Source organism: Hesperophylax consimilis, chromosome 1 (assembly GCF_061612785.1).
Source record: "Hesperophylax consimilis isolate HC1 chromosome 1, BYU_Hcon_1.0, whole genome shotgun sequence".
Lineage (NCBI taxonomy): Eukaryota > Metazoa > Arthropoda > Insecta > Trichoptera > Limnephilidae > Hesperophylax > Hesperophylax consimilis.
This window is the reverse complement of record NC_142836.1, coordinates 34909427-34933291: the sequence shown is the minus strand read 5'-3', so window position 1 is coordinate 34933291 and position 23865 is coordinate 34909427. Positions and strand designations below refer to the sequence as shown.

The following is a 23865-nucleotide window of genomic DNA, read 5'->3' as shown; positions in this document are numbered from 1 at the left end:
TAGGTCATTATCACTGAGAATCCTCTCAAGCATTTCAAAATAGGCGTTTACTTCTACTTTATTCATCCCCTGACTTCTAGCATATGACACCCCTTCTGATTTCCTTAATGAAATATTGGAATTCCTTCTCAAAAACAATTGAACCCAATCATAGCCCGCCTTCTCAGATTTCATATTGAATCTGTGTTTAATTCCTAATTGCTCAGCATACCTACTTGAATGAAATTCTTCTTAAATCATCGATAGTCAAAGGAAAGCCTCTCGATTGCATGTCTTTTATATGCTTGCTCAGTCTTTTTTCGTTATCTGTACCAAAGGTTGATGATGGTCCCATAGATCACTTTGTGTAGTTGTTTTGTTTTAACCTTCTTTCTAGTGTTTTTCTTGGGATATGGTAGATAAAAGAGGCCCTATAAACAGTCATCCCTCCACTTTGTACTTCTTCCATAGCATTTTTTAAGTCTTCTTGGCTCCAGGCACCTCGTCCAGCAGCTGCCTTCCGCATGTATTGGTTAGGCATCTGTAGAAAATATTAAATATTAAAAATAAATTAAAATTAGGACATTAAATTTTATGGATATCTCTCCCGTAAATACTATGGCCATCTTTGCCGATTGTCCGGGTGAGATGGCCACATGACATAATAAAAGCAACTTCTCAATTTATTAGTTAATTTTGAGGTTAGAACACGCGAAAGTTTTTTACTTCACAAAGAAATCACGAAAACGGGCAAAAATTTGAAAACTTTAACGTAAGTATGTTAATATCTTAACCCCTTTAGTTTAAATCGAACGTGTTATTAAAAAACAATGTCAAATTACTCACCTTTCCATATTTTTTACGCACAAAACTCCGCTAATACTTGTTGCCCGTGCCGAAACGAAGCGAACTAAGTTAAAAGACGCGCCATCTATGAATTATTCCTAGAACTTTTTTCTATTGGCCATCTCTCCCGTACGGCCATCTCCCCCGGAATTACCCTAAGGATGTGGCCACACGAGAGACGCGACATTAGGAAGACTTTTTTGAATTTGTATGGAGTTTATAATAGTTTCTAACTGTTGCATGTCGCCGCAACTAAACTAAGCTTGTGTGCGGGCTGGCCACACTAGAGATACTTTAGTTGCGTCAAATACAAATACGTCCATACAAATTCAATAAAAGTCACCCTCGGGTCGCATCGCTCGTCTGGGCACCTCCTTATATCATAATGAATTTTGATGCAAGCAACTGTTGACGCAACTAAACTAAGCTTGTGTGCGGGCTGGCCACACTAGAGATACTTTAGTTGCGTCAACAGTTGCTTGCATCAAAATTCATTATGATATAAGGAGGTGCCCAGACGAGCGATGCGACCCGAGGGTGACTTTTTTTGAATTTGTATGGATTTTGTAATAGTTTCCAACTGTCGCCGCAACTAAACTAGTTTTTGTGCGGGCGGCCTTAGTGGTTAAGTTAACGTTATATAATTTTAAGTTCACCTAAGTGGTTAAGTTAACGTTATATAATTTTAAAATGGCAATAGAATCAAAGAAGATCCCTTCATGATTATAATGTTCGCTTCTTCTTTGACTTTTTCATCATACCTTAAGGAAAATTCTTGACATAATTATTTTATTATGAAGGAATTGAATTATTTTATTAATTTGTTAATAATGGTAATTATATTGGCGTGGTATTTTAGTTTTGAATTTCTTATTAGGGTACTGAATCGATATTTTGATATCCATCGGATTCAGACAGCCGTTAAAAATAACCCATTTCCTAAACGTGCTTCTGCAACCAAGGTTATATCAAAATTCTCTATGTATTTATCCATTAACTTTTTGTTAAGTTTTCTTTTTTAATTTCAAAAAGCAATAAATGGGTTTTGGTGTCATGAAATTATAAGTGAATTTTTCGTTGTTTTTACTAGTTACCGCTGCGCGCTCATGGTTATTTACAAAATATCACATCTTAGCTCTCACTGCATTCTAAAAATCTTATCTCGTTATTTTGAATGGGACTTTTCTTTTGCTACCATAAATTCTTAAATAAATTTAATATACCTAATAAGGTATGTACCTAATTATTAAATTCTTCTACTAATTCCTTAAATTCTGCAGAAGCATGACCTGTTGATAATTTACTAGGCAAAACATGTTTTGTGCGTAATTTTGCTTCGTAATCTGTGTTTATTCGTAATCTTCACATTTCATTGAAGAAAGCATTAAAAATGGAAAAGATTTTTAAATTAACTTTTTATTATTTTATGAAGCGGATGAAGTTATTCTTTCGATTTTCATGTTCAGAGATTTAGATAGAGACTTTGCTGAAGACAGATGTGAATGTTGCTCCATATTTTATACAATTCGTTATCAAGCTCGGCACAAAAAGACGGACATTAATTAGTACATTACTGTTCATGTACCTCGAGGAGAACAAAATTATCAACAACCGTCAATTTGGATTCCGGCAGATCCGCTCGTTCGATAATGTCCTGCCTATGTGACGCGTCTTTCGGAACTCAAATGGTTATACTGGTCATTTCACCTCTTTCTCGCATTCAATAAATGTCCATAGGGAACAGTTATTTCTCCGACTTTGTTTTTGTTGACGTAGATATCATGTAATATACTGTTACGCGGATAACAGTGCACTTCATGTCAGCTTTTTGTTTGACAAGCCCTCACACAAACTACTACCGTTGCGAGGACTATGAAGTAGATAATGGACGGCTATCTCCAGATTTTTTCATCTTTGAATAAGAATAACCTCGTCGAATTTAATTTTTCAAAGACCCAATCTAATTTAATCACATCTAAAATGGATTGAAATAACAATCTAGTCTAATAATCTGGTAAAGAAGCTGAACGTACGGTACAGGGCTCGCAGATACTGCTGATAGTATACAAGTGCTAACCCTAATGGCAAGTGCGCCCGGTTGAATTTAGCAGCCACCTCTAGTATGGAGATCCAAATTAACTGAAAAACTTATTGCGTCCTTGAATATAATTTTGCGTCAAGTACACAAATCACCGTTTACTATACAAAATTTTGTTGAAAATCTAGTAGCACCACAGATGTCAAAAGTTATTTTCTTATAATTAGCACGTAAAGATGAGCTGCATAAGTGATGTATTTATAGGAGTTCGTTAAACCTTTGATAAGTCGGATGATTCTGTTAATACTTTGAGTTAATATTGTAATTTTATTAATAGCAGAAACGTACTACGGATATACCTACTTCGATGAATTATTAGCGTGAAGATATATGAGACAACACAAGTCCAGTAAACACACATTCCATTCCCAACAAATTCTTATGTCTGCAAATAGTTCCACTCCCCTAGTAAGACTAATTCCATGTTGACTAATCTTCTGGATCGACAGAGGTTCAAACTGTTTATGAGCACATTAAATCGTTCCCCTTTCGTATCAATAATTTTGTGGATATATCGTAAAAAGACAATTAAAAAATAAACAACCTTGATTAATTTTCAGATTTTATTAATTTACTTATGTTAATTTTAAGGATCAGGCAAACTACCACATTATCAGAAAATCATATTTTCCTAAGAGAATTTAGAAAAAATTAGCTTTCAAGAAATTCGAAGTTTACATGTTCCCATACGTGTATGTTCAGGCAAAGTCATTGTGTGGAGGCGCTTCCTTAGACGACGGGGGCAACGGGGAGGTGAGCTCCCTCGGCGTGGAAGCCTGTCTCGTCAGCGAAGAAGGTGACGGTGATGGGATGACCTTCGGGGTCGAGGTAGGAGTAAGATCCCCTGACTACGATAACCTGCTCGTCCTTGCCTTCCTCGTTCTTCACCACCTTCAGCTCTCCGACCTCTTCACGGACAATCTTGTTCTCGGTTTCGAATCTATAAACAAACAAAAATCAAAATGAAAACATTTTATGGTAGGGTGTTATTTGTAATCCGTAGCATAAATATTATAGGTAACTCACCCAAACTTGTAGGCTCCTTCGGGTTGGATGTCGAAGTCAGACCTGAGGATCTTGATGGGCTCAGCTGGCACTGGGCTGGACGCGGCCAGGGCAAACGCCGCCAGGAGGAAGAAAAGTGCCTAAAAACAATAAACATCCATTTTTTAACTGAAATAAAATTGTTAATTGTAACATAAAGCCAATGTACTTAATCGTAAAGAATGCCTAACACATTTGTCAATTGTTATAAATAAATATTTTTTATAAACAGGACTATTTGATTGGTCTACAAATTCACTAGAGTTCACGATTTTTCGAACTTTTTATAATTATCACTGTCACAAAGAAACCATAAAATAAAAAAAATATTTTTAAATTTTCTTCCGTTTGAACAATTTCACTTTTAATTTATTTTCTGAATCAGAAGAATTTATTCTTACGATTTTCATGTTGAGAGGTTTAGGTAGAGACTGTGCTGAAGACAGAGATGAACTGATAAAAATTACCATTTCGCTCCTTCTTTTATACAATTCATTATCAAGTTCGGCATAAAAAACCAGTCACTAAGTATTACGTAATCATCGATTCATCGATTGTCGATAAATGTATCGTGCGAAACCCTCTTTCTATAATTAGGACTTAATGTCTTATAGTACACCTTCGAAGTGCCAATTGTGTCTAAAAGTAGGATTGTCTACTTAATGAATATTTATGTATACTTATATAATTATTTAACACATAGTCCAAATGTCCAAAACATTATCAAAACAAATAACCCTTCTTCTAAAAATTGTTTTTAAGCCCGGTGTACCTAACTTCCTTTTATCGACAGGTTATGAACGCCTTATTATTATATTGAAAAAATTTTATAATTGTATTTCGGCCGGAATTAAACCCGCCACATCAGGAACCAAAGTCGACACATATATTGCTGGTTTGGAGGTCGTTAGTGATCTATAATACACTATGTAATACTTAATTATAATAGGTGAGATCACAATTTCGAAAATAATAACTCATTTTCGCAATTAGAATACCACCATGATTTAACTGTTTTAAAATTAGTAATAATAATAATATTTAGATGATTTGTATAGCGCTGTTTTGTGTGCAAAATCACCTCAAGGGCGCTTTACAAATATATAATACATTTCTTAAATGATCTACGTTATTACTAACTATATACGGAGATAATAAACAATACAATACTTACCTGATAGGTCACTTGAGATTAACACTTAATTAACATTAACTAATTGTTTATTATCGAAATTTAGATACAGGATTTAGGACCAATTGAAAAATTGGATACAACTGGACTTTCTCTCAGGAATGGTATATTTAATTTAAGGGTATGACAAAACTGTCCTTTAAAACCTTTTAAACAAAAGGGTAAGTTTTTAGTTTAGACCTGACCTTTTATAATGCTACTGTTCATTAGGCTGGAGCGACAATGTATGGTACTTTTTTATTACGGTATTGTAATACCTAAAACATGTTGCTTTTTATCATTATTATTATTATCGTAATAATTTCAAATGAAGCCGATACCTCGTGATGTGATATTATAATTTAAAATAAAACAATAACTAAGGGCCAGTTGTTAAACAGAATTTGAAAAATTCCTCGAATTTCAAAGTTTATTTACATATTCTATTAAAATTCTATTGAAGTTTTGTTATTATATTACGAGTATTATTGGTCAGTTGCTTCACAGAACTAAACTTTCCTATAACTTTAAAATTAACTTGTAATGTTATGAATTGTTCAAATTCTGTGAAACAATCTGACCTTAGTAAATACCTATTTTATGCGTTGTTTACTAAGTTATTGTTTTATTTTATTTTTAATTTTGTGGCATATATGGATGAGCTGTGAAGGTGGTTTTTTGGAAGTTCGTTAAACCTTCAATAAATCGGATGATTCTTTTAATACTTTTTGTTATTGTAATAATTTATCAACAGCAGAAACATACTACTTACATGAATTACTATTTGAATGCTCACTTGAAATTTTTTGGAAAAAAAAAATATAATAAATTTGTTATGAATTGAGTTATCAGTCTACGTATTTTAACTTGCATGAATGATCCAACTCAATTTATACGGATTTTAGTAAAGCGTTCGACAAGGTTTGTCATAAAATCCTTATAAATAAATTGTCAAATCTTGGAATAAGTGGTAAACTATTACACTGGATTAAGGATTACTTATCAAAACGTATACTGACTGTATGCATCAAAGAACACTTGTCTTACGAATTCGAAGCCACTAGCGGTGTGCCTCAGGGTTCACACTTAGGACCAATATTATTTATTTTGTTTATAAACGATGTCACTTCTATTTTCTCTGATGTTCACATATTATTATTTGCTGATGATATGAAAATATTTAAAATCATTAAAAATATCAATGACTGTTTGTCCCTACAATCCAATTTCAAAAAATTTGCAGAGTGGTGTTCCATTAACAAACTTACACTCAATATTAAAAAATGTCAAATTATGAGTTTTTTCAGAATAAAAAACCCCATCAAATATAGTTATACACTGAACAACCACATTTTACTATCTGTACCTGAAATTAGGGACCTCGGTATAATCTTTGATAGTAAATTATCATTTAATAATCACATAAATGTCATTACTAGTAAAGCAATGAAAATGTTGGGCTTCATTACTAGAATATCTAAAGATTTCAAAAATATCCATACATTAAAATTACTTTATACAACTCTAGTCAGAAGTCAATTAGAATATAATTTGTCTATATGGAACCCTTCCTACAAAAACCATACAAACTCCATTGAAAGAATCCAACATAAATTTCTCAGAACAATTAACTTCAAATTAGGAATTCCCTCTGACGACATTGATTACGATTCATTATTACAATAAATGCATCTCTTATCGTTAAAACATAGAAGAATACTTAATGATCTAATTTTTTTATTTAAAATAATCAATCACCGGTTTGACTCCCCTGAATTTACTTCGTTGATAAACTACCATGTTCCCTGTAGACCAACTAGACTCAAGTCACCTTATTATTGCAACAATACTGGAACAAACGCAGAACAAAATTCAATAATCCATCGCTTGCACAGATTAGGCAATGAATATTCCAACATCGATCACGCTGATTGTCTATTATCATATAAAAGATGCATAAAACAAAAATTGTCGAATAATACCATACCATCATAATGTTTATGTACTTCAGATTAAAAACTACTAGTACTCGATAGGTAGAAGCTGATATCAGTGCATTATATATCATAGTCATCATAGCTAGGTACGGGGGCTCCATCGAAGCTAGAGTAAAGTTGGCCTCTCAGAAGCTGGGCGTACTGTACAGGGCCCGCAGATACCTTAATAGTACACAACTGCTCACCCTGTACAAATCGCAAGTGCGCCCTACTGTCGAATTTGGCAGCCATCTCTGGTCTGGAGCCCCAAAATACCTGAAAAAACCCTTGACTCTGTGCAGAAACCGGCGGTCCGTTTGATAGATTCCCCAATCTTAACAAACGGACTGCAATCTTTAGAGCACAGACGTCAGGTAGGTATGCTGTCCTTGTTCTATCGGTATTACAATGGAAGATGCTCTGAGGAACTAGCGTCATTGATCCCTTCGGCACCGGTGCGTAGTCTGGATACACGCCAAACGCGCGCCCAACATTTGTACACAGTTGACACTTGTCACATGAGAACGGGTCGCTTCTACGATTCGTTCTTAAGTTCAACAGCTCGGCTGTGGAACGAACTGCCGGCCTCTGTGTTTCCTCCCTCCTACAACATGGGACTCTTCAAGACCCATGTTCACTCCTTCCTCTCCACAAAAAGACCCTCCACACAGCATCCCCAAAGATGACATAGGCCCTGAGGGAAATTATTTTCTTCAGGGCCTCCTGTGTGGAGTAAATATAAAAAAAAAAAAAAAAACTATCTAAAACTTTATCGGACTGTCAAGCAATGTCGCACATTATTATTATACACGTGATTCTCCCATTTATTACTTTTGTTTCCTTTTCATATTATAAAATAGTATTTATTTTATTCTTTTCATTTTCTAATAGTATAATATACCTTTCTAATTTTATTTTATTTTATTTTTTACAAACTCTTATTGCCTTTCAGACATTTTATAAGCACTTCATTCTTGCTTATACTACTTTATTGTATATTATTACATATAATTTCTTACTTTGACTTAATACTATACTACAGATTGCTACTTATATTTTATTTATATCTCTTTTTTCATACTTTTAACCTTACTACTATTTACTGATTATACCATTATACTTAGATTTATATTGTTGCATTCCTTATGTTGCTGTACTATTCTCTGTAATTTAGTATGTGAATGGCACATGTTGTGCCGTATATGTGAAAATAAATAAATAAATCCCTTTGGCACCTGTGCGCAGCCGGAAAAACGCCAAAGGAATCGCTTTAACAACTCGTTCAGTTATCATAGCCAGGCTGTGGAATGATTTGCCGCCTCTGTGCTTCCTCCCTCCTATAATATGGGCTTCTTCAAGTTCCAAGTACACTCCACCATTTACTGAAAAAGACCCTCCATACATAATATCAAAAGGTGAGGTTGAACCGTAGAGAAATTATTTTGCTCGATTCTTTCCTTAACGATTTAATATAAAAACTAAGGTTTTTTTGGTAATTTGTCAAGATGAATTGCCTATTTATGAATTAAAACAGTGGCGAACTGTATGATTTCCGTTTACTCAGGCCATAGATGGCTATTGCTTGATTTCATTTAATTTCATTGACTGTAGCCCAATGTATTAAATAAAGTTCGTCAAGGTTTTTATGTGTGTTTTTTTATGTATCCTGGCGAGATATTTGCACCAAAGATAAACAGATATGGCATAACTTCATCCCTTAAAATTTCCCACGGGTGATGATTACCATTCCCGACAGATTCATGTGTCTTCAAATGTTCCATTTACTCTCCCAGTTAATCACTTTTCATTCTCACTAATCTTCTGACTCGTTTGTGGTTCGAACCAGTTAATTTTTTTTCCATCAGTATCAAAAGTTGTATTGATTTAACGTACAAAGGTAATTCAAAAATAAAATACAAGCAGGTTCAATTTTCAGATTTTTAAATTTATTAATTTACTTATGTTAAAGTTAAGGATCAGGCAAACTAAACATTATCGGGAGGTCATATTTTCCTAAGAGAATTCAGAAAAATTGAGTTTTCAAGCAATTCGAAGTTGCATGTTCCCATATGTGTATGTTCAGGCAAAGTCATTGTTTAGAAATGTTTCCTTAGACGACGGGGGCAACGGGGAGGTGAGCTCCCTCGGCGTGGAAGCCTGTCTCATCAGCGAAGAAGGTGACGGTGATGGGGTGACCTTCGGGGTCAAGGTAGGAGTAAGATCCCCTGACTACGATCACTTGCTCATCCTTGCCTTCCTCGTTCTTCACCACCTTCAGCTCTCCAACCTCTTCACGGATAATGTTGTTCTCGGTTTCGAATCTATAAATAAACGAAAATCAACATGAATACATTTTATGGTAATTTGTTATTTGTAATCCATAGCATAAATATAATAGGTAACTCACCCAAACTTGTAGGCTCCTTCGGGTTGGATGTCGAAGTCAGATCTGAGGATCTTGATGGGCTCAGCTGGCACTGGGCTGGACGCTGCCAGGGCAAACGCCGCCAGGAGGAAGAAAAGTACCTGCAAACAAAAAACATCCATTGTTTAACTGAAATAAAATAGCCAATTTACTTAATCGTAAAGAATGCCTAATCCATTTTTTGATTGTTCTAAATAAATAGTTATTTTTATAAAAACGATGTAAATGATTGGTCCACAAGTTCACTAGAGTTCATAAATTCACAAGATTTCGTAACTATTCAAAAAATATGTTTTATCACTGTCACAAAGAAACCATAAAATAAAAAAAGAGTTTTCTATTTTCTTCCGTTTGAACAATTTCACTTTTTAATTATTTTCTGAATCAGAAGAATTTATTCTTACGATTTTCATGTTGAGAGGTTTAGGTAGAGACTGTGCTGAAGACAGAGATGAACTGATAAAAATTACCATTTTGCTCCTTCTTTTATACAATTCGTTATCATGTTCGGTATAAAAAACTAGTCAGTAAGTATTACGTAATCAGGATGGCGATAAATGTATCGTGCGAAACCCTCTTTCTATAATTAGTCTTATGGTACACCTTCAAAGTGCTAATTATGTCTAAAGATTGGATTCTCTACTTGTTTTGCAAAATAGAATATGTATATTTATATATACTCGTAAATATTATATATTACATGGTCAGCGTCAAAAACATATCACATCTTCTAAAATTTAATGACGAAAAAAATATTTTTAAGTACGGTGTACCTATTTACCTTTTATCGGCAGGTTAAAAACGCATTAAAAAAGTTCGTTATTATATTTCAGCCGGTCTTAAACCCACCACATCAAGAACCAAAGTAGAAATATTTATTGTTGGTTTGGAGGTCGTTTAGTATATGCCTATACTACACACGGAACCCGTTGGAATGCGTATTTGAACACGTGTTCCGACATCGTGATAATATTCGAAATTTACTAATATTTTATCAGAAAACCTCTTAATTCATTCGTTAAAGGTATGCAATCCCGTTTTTAAGCAGAATACCAATAATTTGAAGAGGTTCTTATTAAATAAGCAATACTCAAATTTTTCGGCGTGCTAATTTATTGTGTATATTACATTTTAAAGCACGTATGTGTGTATGATATAAATAAATTAACAAACATCACTGCGAAAGTGTCGGTGTCGAAGTTTTTTCGAGAAATTATTCTTAAGCAAATAGGGACGTAGTAGGAAGTTCTTCTATTACCAAAAAAACGTTCAATATTAACTCTTGTTTTTTATTGAAGTGAAACGAAATTTCATCATGGATAAACTGTTTTAAAATTATAAATAATAAAGAAAACATACCTTTAATAACCCTACTGTACATTTAGGTGTGTAATTACAAAACATAACAGAACACGTGCAGTTTCCTGCCATTTGTGGGCGGGGAAATCAAAGAGGAATTTTTCAAGATGTGAGATGTATTTAAGACCGCGCATTCCTAATTTCTATCGGTTTATAACATACTTTCTTTGAACACTTCAAGTTTTTAAAAAAATATTTTACTTTGAAGTAAATCTCTATACATTGGCTGAACTGAAAAAGTATTTATATGAATGTTTTCTCAATAGCAAAATTATATAAAATTATAAAAAGCACATGTAGTTATATTATTTCACATGTTGTATGTACTAAACAATTCAGTGTTTCTTTTCAGTGTTTGTTAGATTTTTCTAATAAACACTGAAACACTTCATGACTTATTTTCGTTCAATTTTAAATAAATCATGCTTTCTTAAATATTTTCGATTTTGCCTATTGATTATAATCTTCTTTTTAATACTAGCGCGCTCTATCTTACATTCGTATTTACTTATCTCCTTTTCGAACCATTTTCATCTTCTATATGAAGGCTTACTACGAAGCCTTATGGAAAAATTAATTTAAAAATTAACCTGTACATGTCTACATAAAATTTAGCATTCTCGGTGTCTATTTCTTACCAACTTATATATGAAAAATTTGTAGGTTATCAACGTTCATATTATAATATTGAATTGCAAATCTAGTATCATGTAGGGACGAGGCGAGTAGTTTGTAAATGTATTTTTCAGGCGTTCGTTAAACCTTCAATAAGACGGATGATTTTAATACTTTTCATTATTATTATGATTTTATCAATAGCAGAAATATAAGGACGAAATATATTTTAGAAATATATTTATTTATAAAATATATATGTTTTTTTTTATAAATTTACAAGGCATTGAATCACCATTCTAGGTAATTGCCTGTTTCGTGTTGACTAATACATTATACGTATTTTACAAATGAAGAATTAGGGCCTTACTAATAAACATTCAAACTCTATACAACTGATAACCAACCCTTAACGGAGATTAAATGGATGTTTCTCAATTCCAAAAAATCTAAAATACGCGTATTAGTAAAGGAACAAAAATATAAAATATGAAAGTCGATATGCTTGCTTACTTGAAACCTATTTGAATAATTTTTTTTTTAAATAATGAATTCTTTAAATTTGCTAGTTAAACCTTTGCTGATAGATAGTAATTGTTATCCAAATGTATTTTTTGTTTATTTATTTTAATGTGAAACAGTGCAAAAGTACCAACTGCTCCCAACCGTCTGGAGCCCGTGAGACTATGGCATCCCCAATTGAAGTACGTCGAGAGAATGAGACGAGGAAGAAGATGGTGGGAAGTACCTGGCTATTCAAATCTATTCACCAAAAACGGTGGTCTTACACCAGGGCAATACTGAGAGTATCTTCTACTCTAGAACGTGCCGCAAATATACTATATACTATTTTTAATCACTAAGTTTGTTAAATAACACAAAGAAATCAAATAAAATTTACTTGCGCACGGCTTGATTTGAACCCGTGACCTCTAGCTTGCTAGTCGAGAGCCTCACCCCTCGACCACAGAGGCCTGATTTTCAGAGTACCTATTTTGCAAACGAAATAATCAGAGAAACTTACTTCATTAGTCCCTTCATTAGTTCTCTCTAGAGGTGGGTGAGTTCTGCATTTTTCCGGAGGCATCCGAGGACTGAATCCTTTTAAAAGAACTCGAGTTCTTGGAATGGGTCCCGGGTCCGAGTTCTTGGGTGCGGACTGGGTACTGGGCGACTACCGGGACGCACGGGTCCGGCCAAGGACTCGGCACTCGGACTCGGATAGAACCCGCGAAAGAACTCGGACCCGTAGCAGGACAAGGACCCGCACAAGAACTCGGACCCACACGAGAACACGGAGTCAATCCCGTCACCCATCGCACCCGAGTCGCGAGTTGTGCAGTTTACATTTTGGCGAAGTTCAACGAAATCCATTCGTGTCTTGTCGTGTTCCAGCTGATTGGCTACGGCTAATGCGAGGCCGTAACGGATGTAGTATTAGGTTCCAAGTTCCAGATGATAATTTTAGCACACGCGTAAGCAGTAATAAATCAAATGTAGTAACATAAATTTCGGTTGTCGTTGAGAATTTGTCGTTTTCATAATCTCTGTCCATCGATATAGATAAAGGTACTTGGTCGAAGCCTCTATCAAATGAAACTCAGTAAAGGCGAGATGTTTTAAAAACAAAGTCAGGAAGTAGTTAGGTACAGCATTGAACTATTAAAATTTTAACAATTAACAACATGTTTTAATATCTATTTATTCCAGTCCATTTTTTTTTACTTTTACAATACATACACACTTTGTTCAATATATTATTGTAGGATTTGTGTATATTATATACTTGATTTGTATATTTTTCCTTTTGGTTTCACAAATATATACATATATATGTCTCAGGATCATTAAAAATAAACATTTGCCAGAAATTTGCCTTTCGAATGAACACTATTACGACATAGCTAAAAAATTTTAACAAAAGATAGCCATTTTAAATAAACAATTATTGAATAAAATAATCTTGGTACCTAATTTATCGCTTGTCTGAATCTTTCCAATACCAGTTGACAATCAGTTCCAATTTTTAAAATCAAAGCAAATCCATATTCTAGAGTTCATTGAACCAGAGTTACGGATACACAGACAGACACCACTGAAATTTGTATTTTTAATAACACAAAAAATAAAAATAGTGAACGATAATTAAAATAAAACTTTAAAATAATGTCAGTCGATATTATTATTTAACTAATTAGCTCATCGGTTTAGAAAAGCAACTCATAACCCCAAATAACTCCAATAAGTACTAGATATTAAACAATAAACAAAACATCCACTTACTGTAAAGCAGGTAAACAGAAGATGTCTTCACCACCAGAACTTACCACTCACTGCAGGACTCGCGAGGCCGGTGGTGGAGGGAGGCATTCGGGTTCGAGACCCCGAGTCCGAGTTTTCTGGGAGTTGTTGATTAGAGGCATTCGGGTCCGAGTCCAAGTCCTTAGAGGCATTCTCGAGTGCGGGTTCTCTATGAGTCGTTGATTGGAGGCATTCGGGTCCGAGTCCCAGACCGAGTTCTCTGGGAGTGGTTGATTACGAAAAGGAGTGGGAGTAGGACCCGCTTCCCGCAAAGGACTCGGGCTCAAGGACTCAATCCGGCTGAACCTACACATCGCTAGTTCTCTCCGGTGCACAGTCGGGAAACACGCCAAACGCGCGTCAAACATTTTTACACGGCTAATATTCTACACATAAGAATGGATCCCTTCTACCACAATTTTTTTCTTCATTAGCTCGGCTGTGGATTGATTTGCCGGCCTCTGTGCTTCCTCCCTCCCCCAGGCCATAACATGGGCCTCTTCATGATCCAGGTACACTCAACACTTGACTCAATAAGACCCTCCAAACACATACAACATATCCAATGATGACATAGACACATTATTCTTCTCGAAGCCTCCTGTGAAGAGTTAATATAAAAAATATTCAAAATCAACTGCTAAAAACTAAGTTCTTTTACCATAATACTTCAATTTTGTATAAATAGAAATTAAAAAAATATATTTATTTTTGGTTTGACTGAGGATTGAACCTTCCTCCCTAAGGACTGAAATCAACACCGCTGACACCTAAGCCAAATCGTAATTTTATAAATACTGCTGTAAATTATTATTTATTAAGAACTAGCTGACGTGTACACGGCGTTACTCGGGGACTTATAAATGGTTTTTGATAAGTTTTGAGGCCTTTTTAAGAGCCTTATTCCGTAGTACATTATTTTGATGTATCTCATAAGGTTTTGCCAGCGTTAGCAATGTAAGCGACCGAAACATCGGCTTTTCTCTACTTTCTATAAATATTTGGAGATCTGGTGAGGAGGCACGGAATGAAAGATGTTGTGAAGGTCAGAGTGTTTATTTGATGAGTCAGGTAGCCGTGATGAGAGTGGACGTAGGACAGATGTAGTATTCTCCGGATGCTGGCTGTGATGGCAGGTCAAGCGTGGGTCTGTGAGTCGACGCCGGACGCTGGTGACCGGACTCGTTGACTGTCAGGCACTGGCGATCTTGGCAATCAGTACTCCAGTGCTGACGGGAAGGCCGAAGGTGCGATGGACCTTGTAGACGGTTGAACGGGAGCTGAAGAGACCAGTGAGGATGCTGCGTGTCCTCGTGATGGTCATGGTGAGTGGATGAAGCGCTGGTCAGAGACGCTGGAACCAGGGCGCTGTAATCCACGTAGCGTTGGCCAGGAACGGCGATCTGGTCAAAGCGCTATGATGATGTCCCGATGGAGTCCATGCGCAGAGCCGGGAAGAATGTCCTTCGCGCAAGTGAGGTGCGCGGATTATCACTCGTTGAGCACCTTGTTAACTGATGGGAGATTGATGACTGACTGACTTCTTCAAGCTGTCGATTTTAAAAGGTGAAGAAGCTTCTGGAACAATTTGGTTGCTATGTAGAATTTTCCAAACAAATAAATAAAAGAACATCCAAGAATTTTGTTTGGAACAATCGAGACTTCTAGAATTTCGTTCGAATGAAGTAGTTGCGTACCACTACAAATACAATAAACGTGGATTACATATCTAAACCTTCCGGAAGAAATTCTCTAAATGACAGGGAAAGCCCTATCAAAATCCGATGCATAATTTAGAAGAAATAATCGCACAAACAGACACGGATGACGACTTTATTTCATACTATTTAGAAATAATTTTATCCAATTTTAGAAAAATTCGTGCATTTGCAATTATGCATGAGTGCCAACAAAAGTTGATAGATTGCATTGTCATCGACAATTAGTATATCTGACAAAGTACAGCTCTACCGGCTTCCTGGAAGTGGGTTAATTTCTACTTCCAAGATTCAATTTCATTAAAGCATTTATTCAGTAATTCAAGAAAACAAAATCGAAATTTAAATAGATACATTAAATAATTAAGACCTTTGCGATATATTGTCTATATGAATTAAATGTGGCGGGCTGCATGCCTCTTGTATTCTCGGGCCATAGAGGACTATTGTTTTATTTCCTACGTTTCACCGAATTTCCTTGACTGTTATCCAGTCTCTTTAATAAAGTTCGCCAAGGTTCTTGGGTGTTTGATGATGTATAACATATTGGCACCAAAGATGAACAGGTCGGGTGTTTCTTCATCCCCTTCATATTTCCTGCAGGTGATGATTTCCATACCCAAAAGTGTCTGCTAATAGTTCCACTTACTCCATCAGTAATCTCTATCCATCTTGACTAGTCATCTGGCTCGTTTGAAGTTCGAACAGTTTGTGATAACCTTAAAATGTTTCACTTCAAAATCATAATTTTATCGTAAAGTTTTAAAAAAGTTAAAAACAAACAGGTTTAATTTTCAAAATTTATTATTTTTTCAGTTCTTTATTAATTTACTTATGTTAAAGTAAAGGATCAGACAAACAAAATATTATCTGAAGGTCCATATTTTCCTAAGAGAATTCAGAAAAATTGAGCTTTCAAGCAATTCGAAGTTTGCATGTTCCCATACGTGTATGTTCAGGCAAAGTCATTGTTCGGAGGCACTTCCTTAGACGACGGGGGCAACGGGGAGGTGAGCTCCCTCGGCGTGGAAGCCTGTCTCGTCAGCGAAGAAGGTGACGGTGATGGGGTGACCTTCGGGGTCGAGGTAGGAGTAAGATCCCCTGACTACGATAACCTGCTCGTCCTTACCTTCCTCGTTCTTCACCACCTTCAGCTCTCCGACCTCTTCACGGACAATCTTGTTCTCGGTTTCGAATCTATAAACAAACGAAAATCAAAATTAAAACATTTTATGGTAGGGTATTATTTGCAATCCATGGCATAAATATGATGGGTAGGTAACTCACCCGAACTTGTAGGCTCCCTCGGGCTGGATGTCGAAGTCTGACCTGAGGATCTTGATGGGCTCAGCTGGCACTGGGCTGGACGCGGCCAGGGCAAACGCCGCCAGGAGGAAGAAAAGTGCCTGCAAAAAAGAAATATCTAGTGTTTAACATAAAATAGCCAAATCTGTGATTCCAAATTACTAAATCGTATAGAATGCCTAATATTTTTCATAATTGTTAAAATTGGTCCACAAGATCACTAGAGTTCATAAATTCACAAGATGTTTTTTTTTTTACATGGAGGTTTTTCATAACTTTTCAATATTATATGTTTTATCACTGTCACAGAGAAACCATAAAATGTAAAAGATTATTAAATTGGTTTCCGGTTAAACTATTTCACTTTAATTATTTTATAAATCGGAAGAATTTATTCTTACGATTTTCATGTTGAGAGGTTTAGGTAGAGACTGTGCTGAAGACAGAGATGAACTGATAAAAATTACCATGTTGCTCCTTCTTTTATACAATTCGTTATCAAGTTCGGCATAAAAAACCAGTCAGTATTTTTTACGTAGTCAGGATGGCAAAAATGTATCATCATGCGTATGCTCAATCTATGAATAGGGATTATTATTACTACATTCTTAATAATGGTTTAATTTTTAATAAATAATACCTCAAATAGTAATATTTCATCATTAATGACAGTATTAGCCACTCTCAGACGAAAGATGTGAAGTCAAAAAAGATTCAGCCGCATCTAGGAATTGAGTGTCTTATTTTTCACATTCTTCGTTGTCAATAATATTCTCTTCAATGATTAGTTTGTTTTATGCTCAAAATTATTGTTTGAACTTTTCTCTGTTTCTATTTTGTTTACTCTTCTGCCGGCAAGTAACTGGCTGTCATTTGTCTTTTTTTTTTTTTTTTTTTTTTTTTTAAAAGAAAGACAAACATTCCCAGGTTACGAATAACCCGACAATGTTTGAAAATCTCCTACTACCACCACAGAAAGCCGAAAATGTTGCTTGTGTTGTGATGGAGGACTTAGCCAGCCGAGGAATCGAACACGCGACGCTCGGGTGAGACCCAAGCGCTATGCCCACTCAACCACTGACCGGTCAGAGTTATGCCTTTGTGAGTTATGCTTGTCAGGTTATTTTAATAGCATTGTATAACATAAGGCATCTAGAAAATTACAAATATTGGCCGAAAACTAGATTTTCTAATTGTTTCTGAAAACGAAATGTTTACTTATGTATACTCCAGACGATAAATATTGCATCTTCTAAAATTTTATGATGTAAAATGATTTTTAAGCACCGTGTCTACGTATCATTTATCGGTAGGTTAAAAACGTCATTATCGTATAGGCATTTTTAATGACCAATTTAAACACATAAAAAAATGTGTTACCATTGATCATATCAAGCTGATATTGTGATGAAACAACATCAAGCAAATATTTAAAAACAGGTAATATAGTACCTTCTTAATCAGTGTCTTGCAGTAGAGGTGATAATAATTATTTTTTGTGTTTAACCGATTATTGTTTGTCATTTACTTTTCCATATTAAGCTAATTATTTTTGTTAAGGTTTTGGTTTTTTTATCATTTTTGTTATTACTTTTCACTAGAACATCCATGTGTGTAAATTTTTGGGCATCATGCCTGTTTTACATTATTCTAAATTGGGAGGCGGGTTTTGGTACCAGCGCCCCAGGAACCATTTATTGGATAACCAGCACCTCTCCATAGATCACCCAAAGTTGTTAACTATGTTAAGTGATTTAGCAGTGGTATCTGGGTTCATCGGGTGAGGTGTGTTCAGGATGCGCTTGCCCATCATTGTCAGACAGGTAAAGGCTGGTTTGGGGAGACCCTTTGACCTTTCCAACTGTTCTCTCGACCCCTGGCCTTGAGCCGCATTGGAAGTGATTTATTCATATTCCCGTCACTCCTGGACTCACTGATCCCTAGATTCTTACCCAACCCTCATGCGTTTTAGCCTTCTATTCCTTAAAAAATACCCTCCACACAGCATCCCAAAAGATATATGGTAGGCTCTGAGGGAAATTATTTTCCGTAAAACCTCTTGTGTGGGGTAAATGTAAAAAAATATATCCGACGGAATTTAGGAAGATAAGTGATGTGAACGTGTCACTACTTTGCAATTAAGAACGAGTAGAAAATATGGTAAAAAGTTTTGAATATGTTTATTATAATTTATATTCTGTGTCAGCTGGATGTTGATATAATTCATCAGTATCGCTGCGAAAGGGCGATGTCAGGAGGTAGGAAGTAACCCTCTTATAAATAATATGTTCAATGTGACTTTTTATTAATTAAAATTGTTTCCGGTAATTATTTCCCCTGAAACCTTCTGTGTGGAGTTAATATAGACCTTTGCACTACTTTTTCAATATGAATTGTCTTCTCATGAATTAAAACAGGGAAGGTCTGCGTACCCCCAAATGAGTATAAGTTTCCATGACTCTTGATCCCCAACATTTGGCGTCCCTCTGCCAGTTCATCCCTTTTCCAATTGATACCTCTGCTAGTTGATCCCTCGGACACGTGATCCCCCGTAGGATCATTTCTGTTTTACTTCCTCATCGGTAACGTAAGTATGCAGTATTGTATTGTCGTCAAATGCAGTAACACGTGTATGTGTAGTATGTAATTTTTTTTTAATCTGCAGAATATCTTCGCTGCACAGCTGTTCTGGGACACTTACTTATATTATTATATGTAGGTTGGTATCTATAACGTATTTTCCCCAAGCTGACTGCATACGAGTATATAGATAAGTTTGTCATCTTTTCTTATTTAATTGAATATCCTGTCTGACTACCAACGTATATCGTATTTTGTTATTCGGTGGTATACCCTCTTTGCATACTCCTTTACACACGGCAATATCTTAGCAAATACATTTGCTTAACTGGATTTCCACTCAAGACGCCAGCATAAGTATATCAACTTTCGTTATACGCCCCTATGTCTTATCTGCATACTTATGTTACCAATTAGGATACAAAAATATATTTGTTCCCGTATTCTTATATTTTAGAATAATAAAATTCTATTTAATTTCTATCACTTCCGAATAGTCCCAGCCTAGTGAGGTGGTTTGTATACCAAACAAAAATAAAAGTGTTTTGTAAAAAAAAAAATCATTGAATAAAATCCCAGAAGAATTAAATATTAAAACATGTAAAAAGTCCTTCGTCGGTTCAATAATAACTAAATGGTTGATTACTGGGGATCAACTGTCGGGGGGGGGGGGTTAACTGTCGGGGATCAGGAGTCGGGTCACCAAGCATATGGGCCATAATTCAGTCTCTTTAATAAAGTTCTCATGAGGTGAAAGTGTCCTGCTAATAGTTCCACTTATTGCCTCGGTGAATCTATAACCATATTGACAAGTCACCTGACTCGATTCAGGTTCGAACAATTAATTAGATTTTAAAATTGTTTCATTATAGGTATTCTTAAAGTTACTCAAAAAATAAAAAAAACCAAGTTTAATTTTCAGATTTTATATTTTTCTCAGTTCTTTTTAATTTATTAATATTAAAGTTAAGGTTCAGACAAACTAAAAATTATCTGAAGATCATATTTTTTCTAACGGAATTCAGAAAAATTGAGATCTCAAGCAATTTGAGGTTTGCATGTTCCCATGTGTGTTAATGCGAAGTCATTGTTTGGAGGTGCTTCCTTAGACGACGGGGGCAACGGGGAGGTGAGCTCCCTCGGCGTGGAAGCCTGTCTCGTCAGCGAAGAAGGTGACGGTGATGGGGTGACCTTCGGGGTCGAGGTAGGAGTAAGATCCCCTGACTACGATAACCTGCTCGTCCTTACCTTCCTCGTTCTTCACCACCTTCAGCTCTCCGACCTCTTCACGGACAATCTTGTTCTCGGTTTCGAATCTATAAACAAACGAAAATCAAAATTAAAACATTTTATGGTAGGGTATTATTTGCAATCCATGGCATAAATATGATGGGTAGGTAACTCACCCGAACTTGTAGGCTCCCTCGGGCTGGATGTCGAAGTCTGACCTGAGGATCTTGATGGGCTCAGCTGGCACTGGGCTGGACGCGGCCAGGGCAAACGCCGCCAGGAGGAAGAAAAGTGCCTGCAAAAAAGAAATATCTAGTGTTTAACATAAAATAGCCAAATCTGTGATTCCAAATTACTAAATCGTATAGAATGCCTAATATTTTTCATAATTGTTAAAATTGGTCCACAAGATCACTAGAGTTCATAAATTCACAAGATGTTTTTTTTTTTACATGGAGGTTTTTCATAACTTTTCAATATTATATGTTTTATCACTGTCACAGAGAAACCATAAAATGTAAAAGATTATTAAATTGGTTTCCGGTTAAACTATTTCACTTTAATTATTTTATAAATCGGAAGAATTTATTCTTACGATTTTCATGTTGAGAGGTTTAGGTAGAGACTGTGCTGAAGACAGAGATGAACTGATAAAAATTACCATGTTGCTCCTTCTTTTATACAATTCGTTATCAAGTTCGGCATAAAAAACCAGTCAGTATTTTTTACGTAGTCAGGATGGCAAAAATGTATCATCATGCGTATGCTCAATCTATGAATAGGGATTATTATTACTACATTCTTAATAATGGTTTAATTTTTAATAAATAATACCTCAAATAGTAATATTTCATCATTAATGACAGTATTAGCCACTCTCAGACGAAAGATGTGAAGTCAAAAAAGATTCAGCCGCATCTAGGAATTGAGTGTCTTATTTTTCACATTCTTCGTTGTCAATAATATTCTCTTCAATGATTAGTTTGTTTTATGCTCAAAATTATTGTTTGAACTTTTCTCTGTTTCTATTTTGTTTACTCTTCTGCCGGCAAGTAACTGGCTGTCATTTGTCTTTTTTTTTTTTTTTTTTTTTTTTTAAAAGAAAGACAAACATTCCCAGGTTACGAATAACCCGACAATGTTTGAAAATCTCCTACTACCACCACAGAAAGCCGAAAATGTTGCTTGTGTTGTGATGGAGGACTTAGCCAGCCGAGGAATCGAACACGCGACGCTCGGGTGAGACCCAAGCGCTATGCCCACTCAACCACTGACCGGTCAGAGTTATGCCTTTGTGAGTTATGCTTGTCAGGTTATTTTAATAGCATTGTATAACATAAGGCATCTAGAAAATTACAAATATTGGCCGAAAACTAGATTTTCTAATTGTTTCTGAAAACGAAATGTTTACTTATGTATACTCCAGACGATAAATATTGCATCTTCTAAAATTTTATGATGTAAAATGATTTTTAAGCACCGTGTCTACGTATCATTTATCGGTAGGTTAAAAACGTCATTATCGTATAGGCATTTTTAATGACCAATTTAAACACATAAAAAAATGTGTTACCATTGATCATATCAAGCTGATATTGTGATGAAACAACATCAAGCAAATATTTAAAAACAGGTAATATAGTACCTTCTTAATCAGTGTCTTGCAGTAGAGGTGATAATAATTATTTTTTGTGTTTAACCGATTATTGTTTGTCATTTACTTTTCCATATTAAGCTAATTATTTTTGTTAAGGTTTTGGTTTTTTTATCATTTTTGTTATTACTTTTCACTAGAACATCCATGTGTGTAAATTTTTGGGCATCATGCCTGTTTTACATTATTCTAAATTGGGAGGCGGGTTTTGGTACCAGCGCCCCAGGAACCATTTATTGGATAACCAGCACCTCTCCATAGATCACCCAAAGTTGTTAACTATGTTAAGTGATTTAGCAGTGGTATCTGGGTTCATCGGGTGAGGTGTGTTCAGGATGCGCTTGCCCATCATTGTCAGACAGGTAAAGGCTGGTTTGGGGAGACCCTTTGACCTTTCCAACTGTTCTCTCGACCCCTGGCCTTGAGCCGCATTGGAAGTGATTTATTCATATTCCCGTCACTCCTGGACTCACTGATCCCTAGATTCTTACCCAACCCTCATGCGTTTTAGCCTTCTATTCCTTAAAAAATACCCTCCACACAGCATCCCAAAAGATATATGGTAGGCTCTGAGGGAAATTATTTTCCGTAAAACCTCTTGTGTGGGGTAAATGTAAAAAAATATATCCGACGGAATTTAGGAAGATAAGTGATGTGAACGTGTCACTACTTTGCAATTAAGAACGAGTAGAAAATATGGTAAAAAGTTTTGAATATGTTTATTATAATTTATATTCTGTGTCAGCTGGATGTTGATATAATTCATCAGTATCGCTGCGAAAGGGCGATGTCAGGAGGTAGGAAGTAACCCTCTTATAAATAATATGTTCAATGTGACTTTTTATTAATTAAAATTGTTTCCGGTAATTATTTCCCCTGAAACCTTCTGTGTGGAGTTAATATAGACCTTTGCACTACTTTTTCAATATGAATTGTCTTCTCATGAATTAAAACAGGGAAGGTCTGCGTACCCCCAAATGAGTATAAGTTTCCATGACTCTTGATCCCCAACATTTGGCGTCCCTCTGCCAGTTCATCCCTTTTCCAATTGATACCTCTGCTAGTTGATCCCTCGGACACGTGATCCCCCGTAGGATCATTTCTGTTTTACTTCCTCATCGGTAACGTAAGTATGCAGTATTGTATTGTCGTCAAATGCAGTAACACGTGTATGTGTAGTATGTAATTTTTTTTTAATCTGCAGAATATCTTCGCTGCACAGCTGTTCTGGGACACTTACTTATATTATTATATGTAGGTTGGTATCTATAACGTATTTTCCCCAAGCTGACTGCATACGAGTATATAGATAAGTTTGTCATCTTTTCTTATTTAATTGAATATCCTGTCTGACTACCAACGTATATCGTATTTTGTTATTCGGTGGTATACCCTCTTTGCATACTCCTTTACACACGGCAATATCTTAGCAAATACATTTGCTTAACTGGATTTCCACTCAAGACGCCAGCATAAGTATATCAACTTTCGTTATACGCCCCTATGTCTTATCTGCATACTTATGTTACCAATTAGGATACAAAAATATATTTGTTCCCGTATT

General features: G+C 35.5%; 4 protein-coding genes across 4 annotated transcripts; all 4 read right to left on the bottom strand.

Moving 5' to 3' along the window:
• Positions 1-3472: 3472 nt before the first annotated feature.
• Positions 3473-4419, bottom strand: LOC149426741 (larval cuticle protein 1-like). The gene is made up of 3 exons (XM_089638308.1): positions 4369-4419; positions 3950-4068; positions 3473-3863 (listed from the first exon to the last, which is right to left on the bottom strand). The coding sequence occupies exons 1-3, from the start codon at positions 4375-4377 to the stop codon at positions 3653-3655; spliced, it is 339 nt and encodes a 112-aa protein (XP_089494434.1). The 5' UTR covers positions 4378-4419; the 3' UTR covers positions 3473-3652.
• Positions 4420-9038: 4619 nt separating this feature from the next.
• LOC149426740 (larval cuticle protein 1-like) lies at positions 9039-9986 on the bottom strand. Its single transcript, XM_089638296.1, has 3 exons — positions 9944-9986; positions 9522-9640; positions 9039-9435 (listed from the first exon to the last, which is right to left on the bottom strand). Exons 1-3 carry the CDS (start codon positions 9950-9952, stop codon positions 9225-9227), a joined length of 339 nt encoding a protein of 112 aa, XP_089494422.1. The 5' UTR covers positions 9953-9986; the 3' UTR covers positions 9039-9224.
• Positions 9987-16429: 6443 nt separating this feature from the next.
• On the bottom strand, positions 16430-17289 carry LOC149426739 (larval cuticle protein 1-like). The gene is made up of 3 exons (XM_089638283.1): positions 17239-17289; positions 16820-16938; positions 16430-16729 (listed from the first exon to the last, which is right to left on the bottom strand). Exons 1-3 carry the CDS (start codon positions 17245-17247, stop codon positions 16519-16521), a joined length of 339 nt encoding a protein of 112 aa, XP_089494409.1. The 5' UTR covers positions 17248-17289; the 3' UTR covers positions 16430-16518.
• A 3038-nt stretch (positions 17290-20327) lies between these two features.
• LOC149426738 (larval cuticle protein 1-like) lies at positions 20328-21289 on the bottom strand. Its single transcript, XM_089638270.1, has 3 exons — positions 21243-21289; positions 20824-20942; positions 20328-20733 (listed from the first exon to the last, which is right to left on the bottom strand). Exons 1-3 carry the CDS (start codon positions 21249-21251, stop codon positions 20523-20525), a joined length of 339 nt encoding a protein of 112 aa, XP_089494396.1. The 5' UTR covers positions 21252-21289; the 3' UTR covers positions 20328-20522.
• Positions 21290-23865: the final 2576 nt, after the last annotated feature.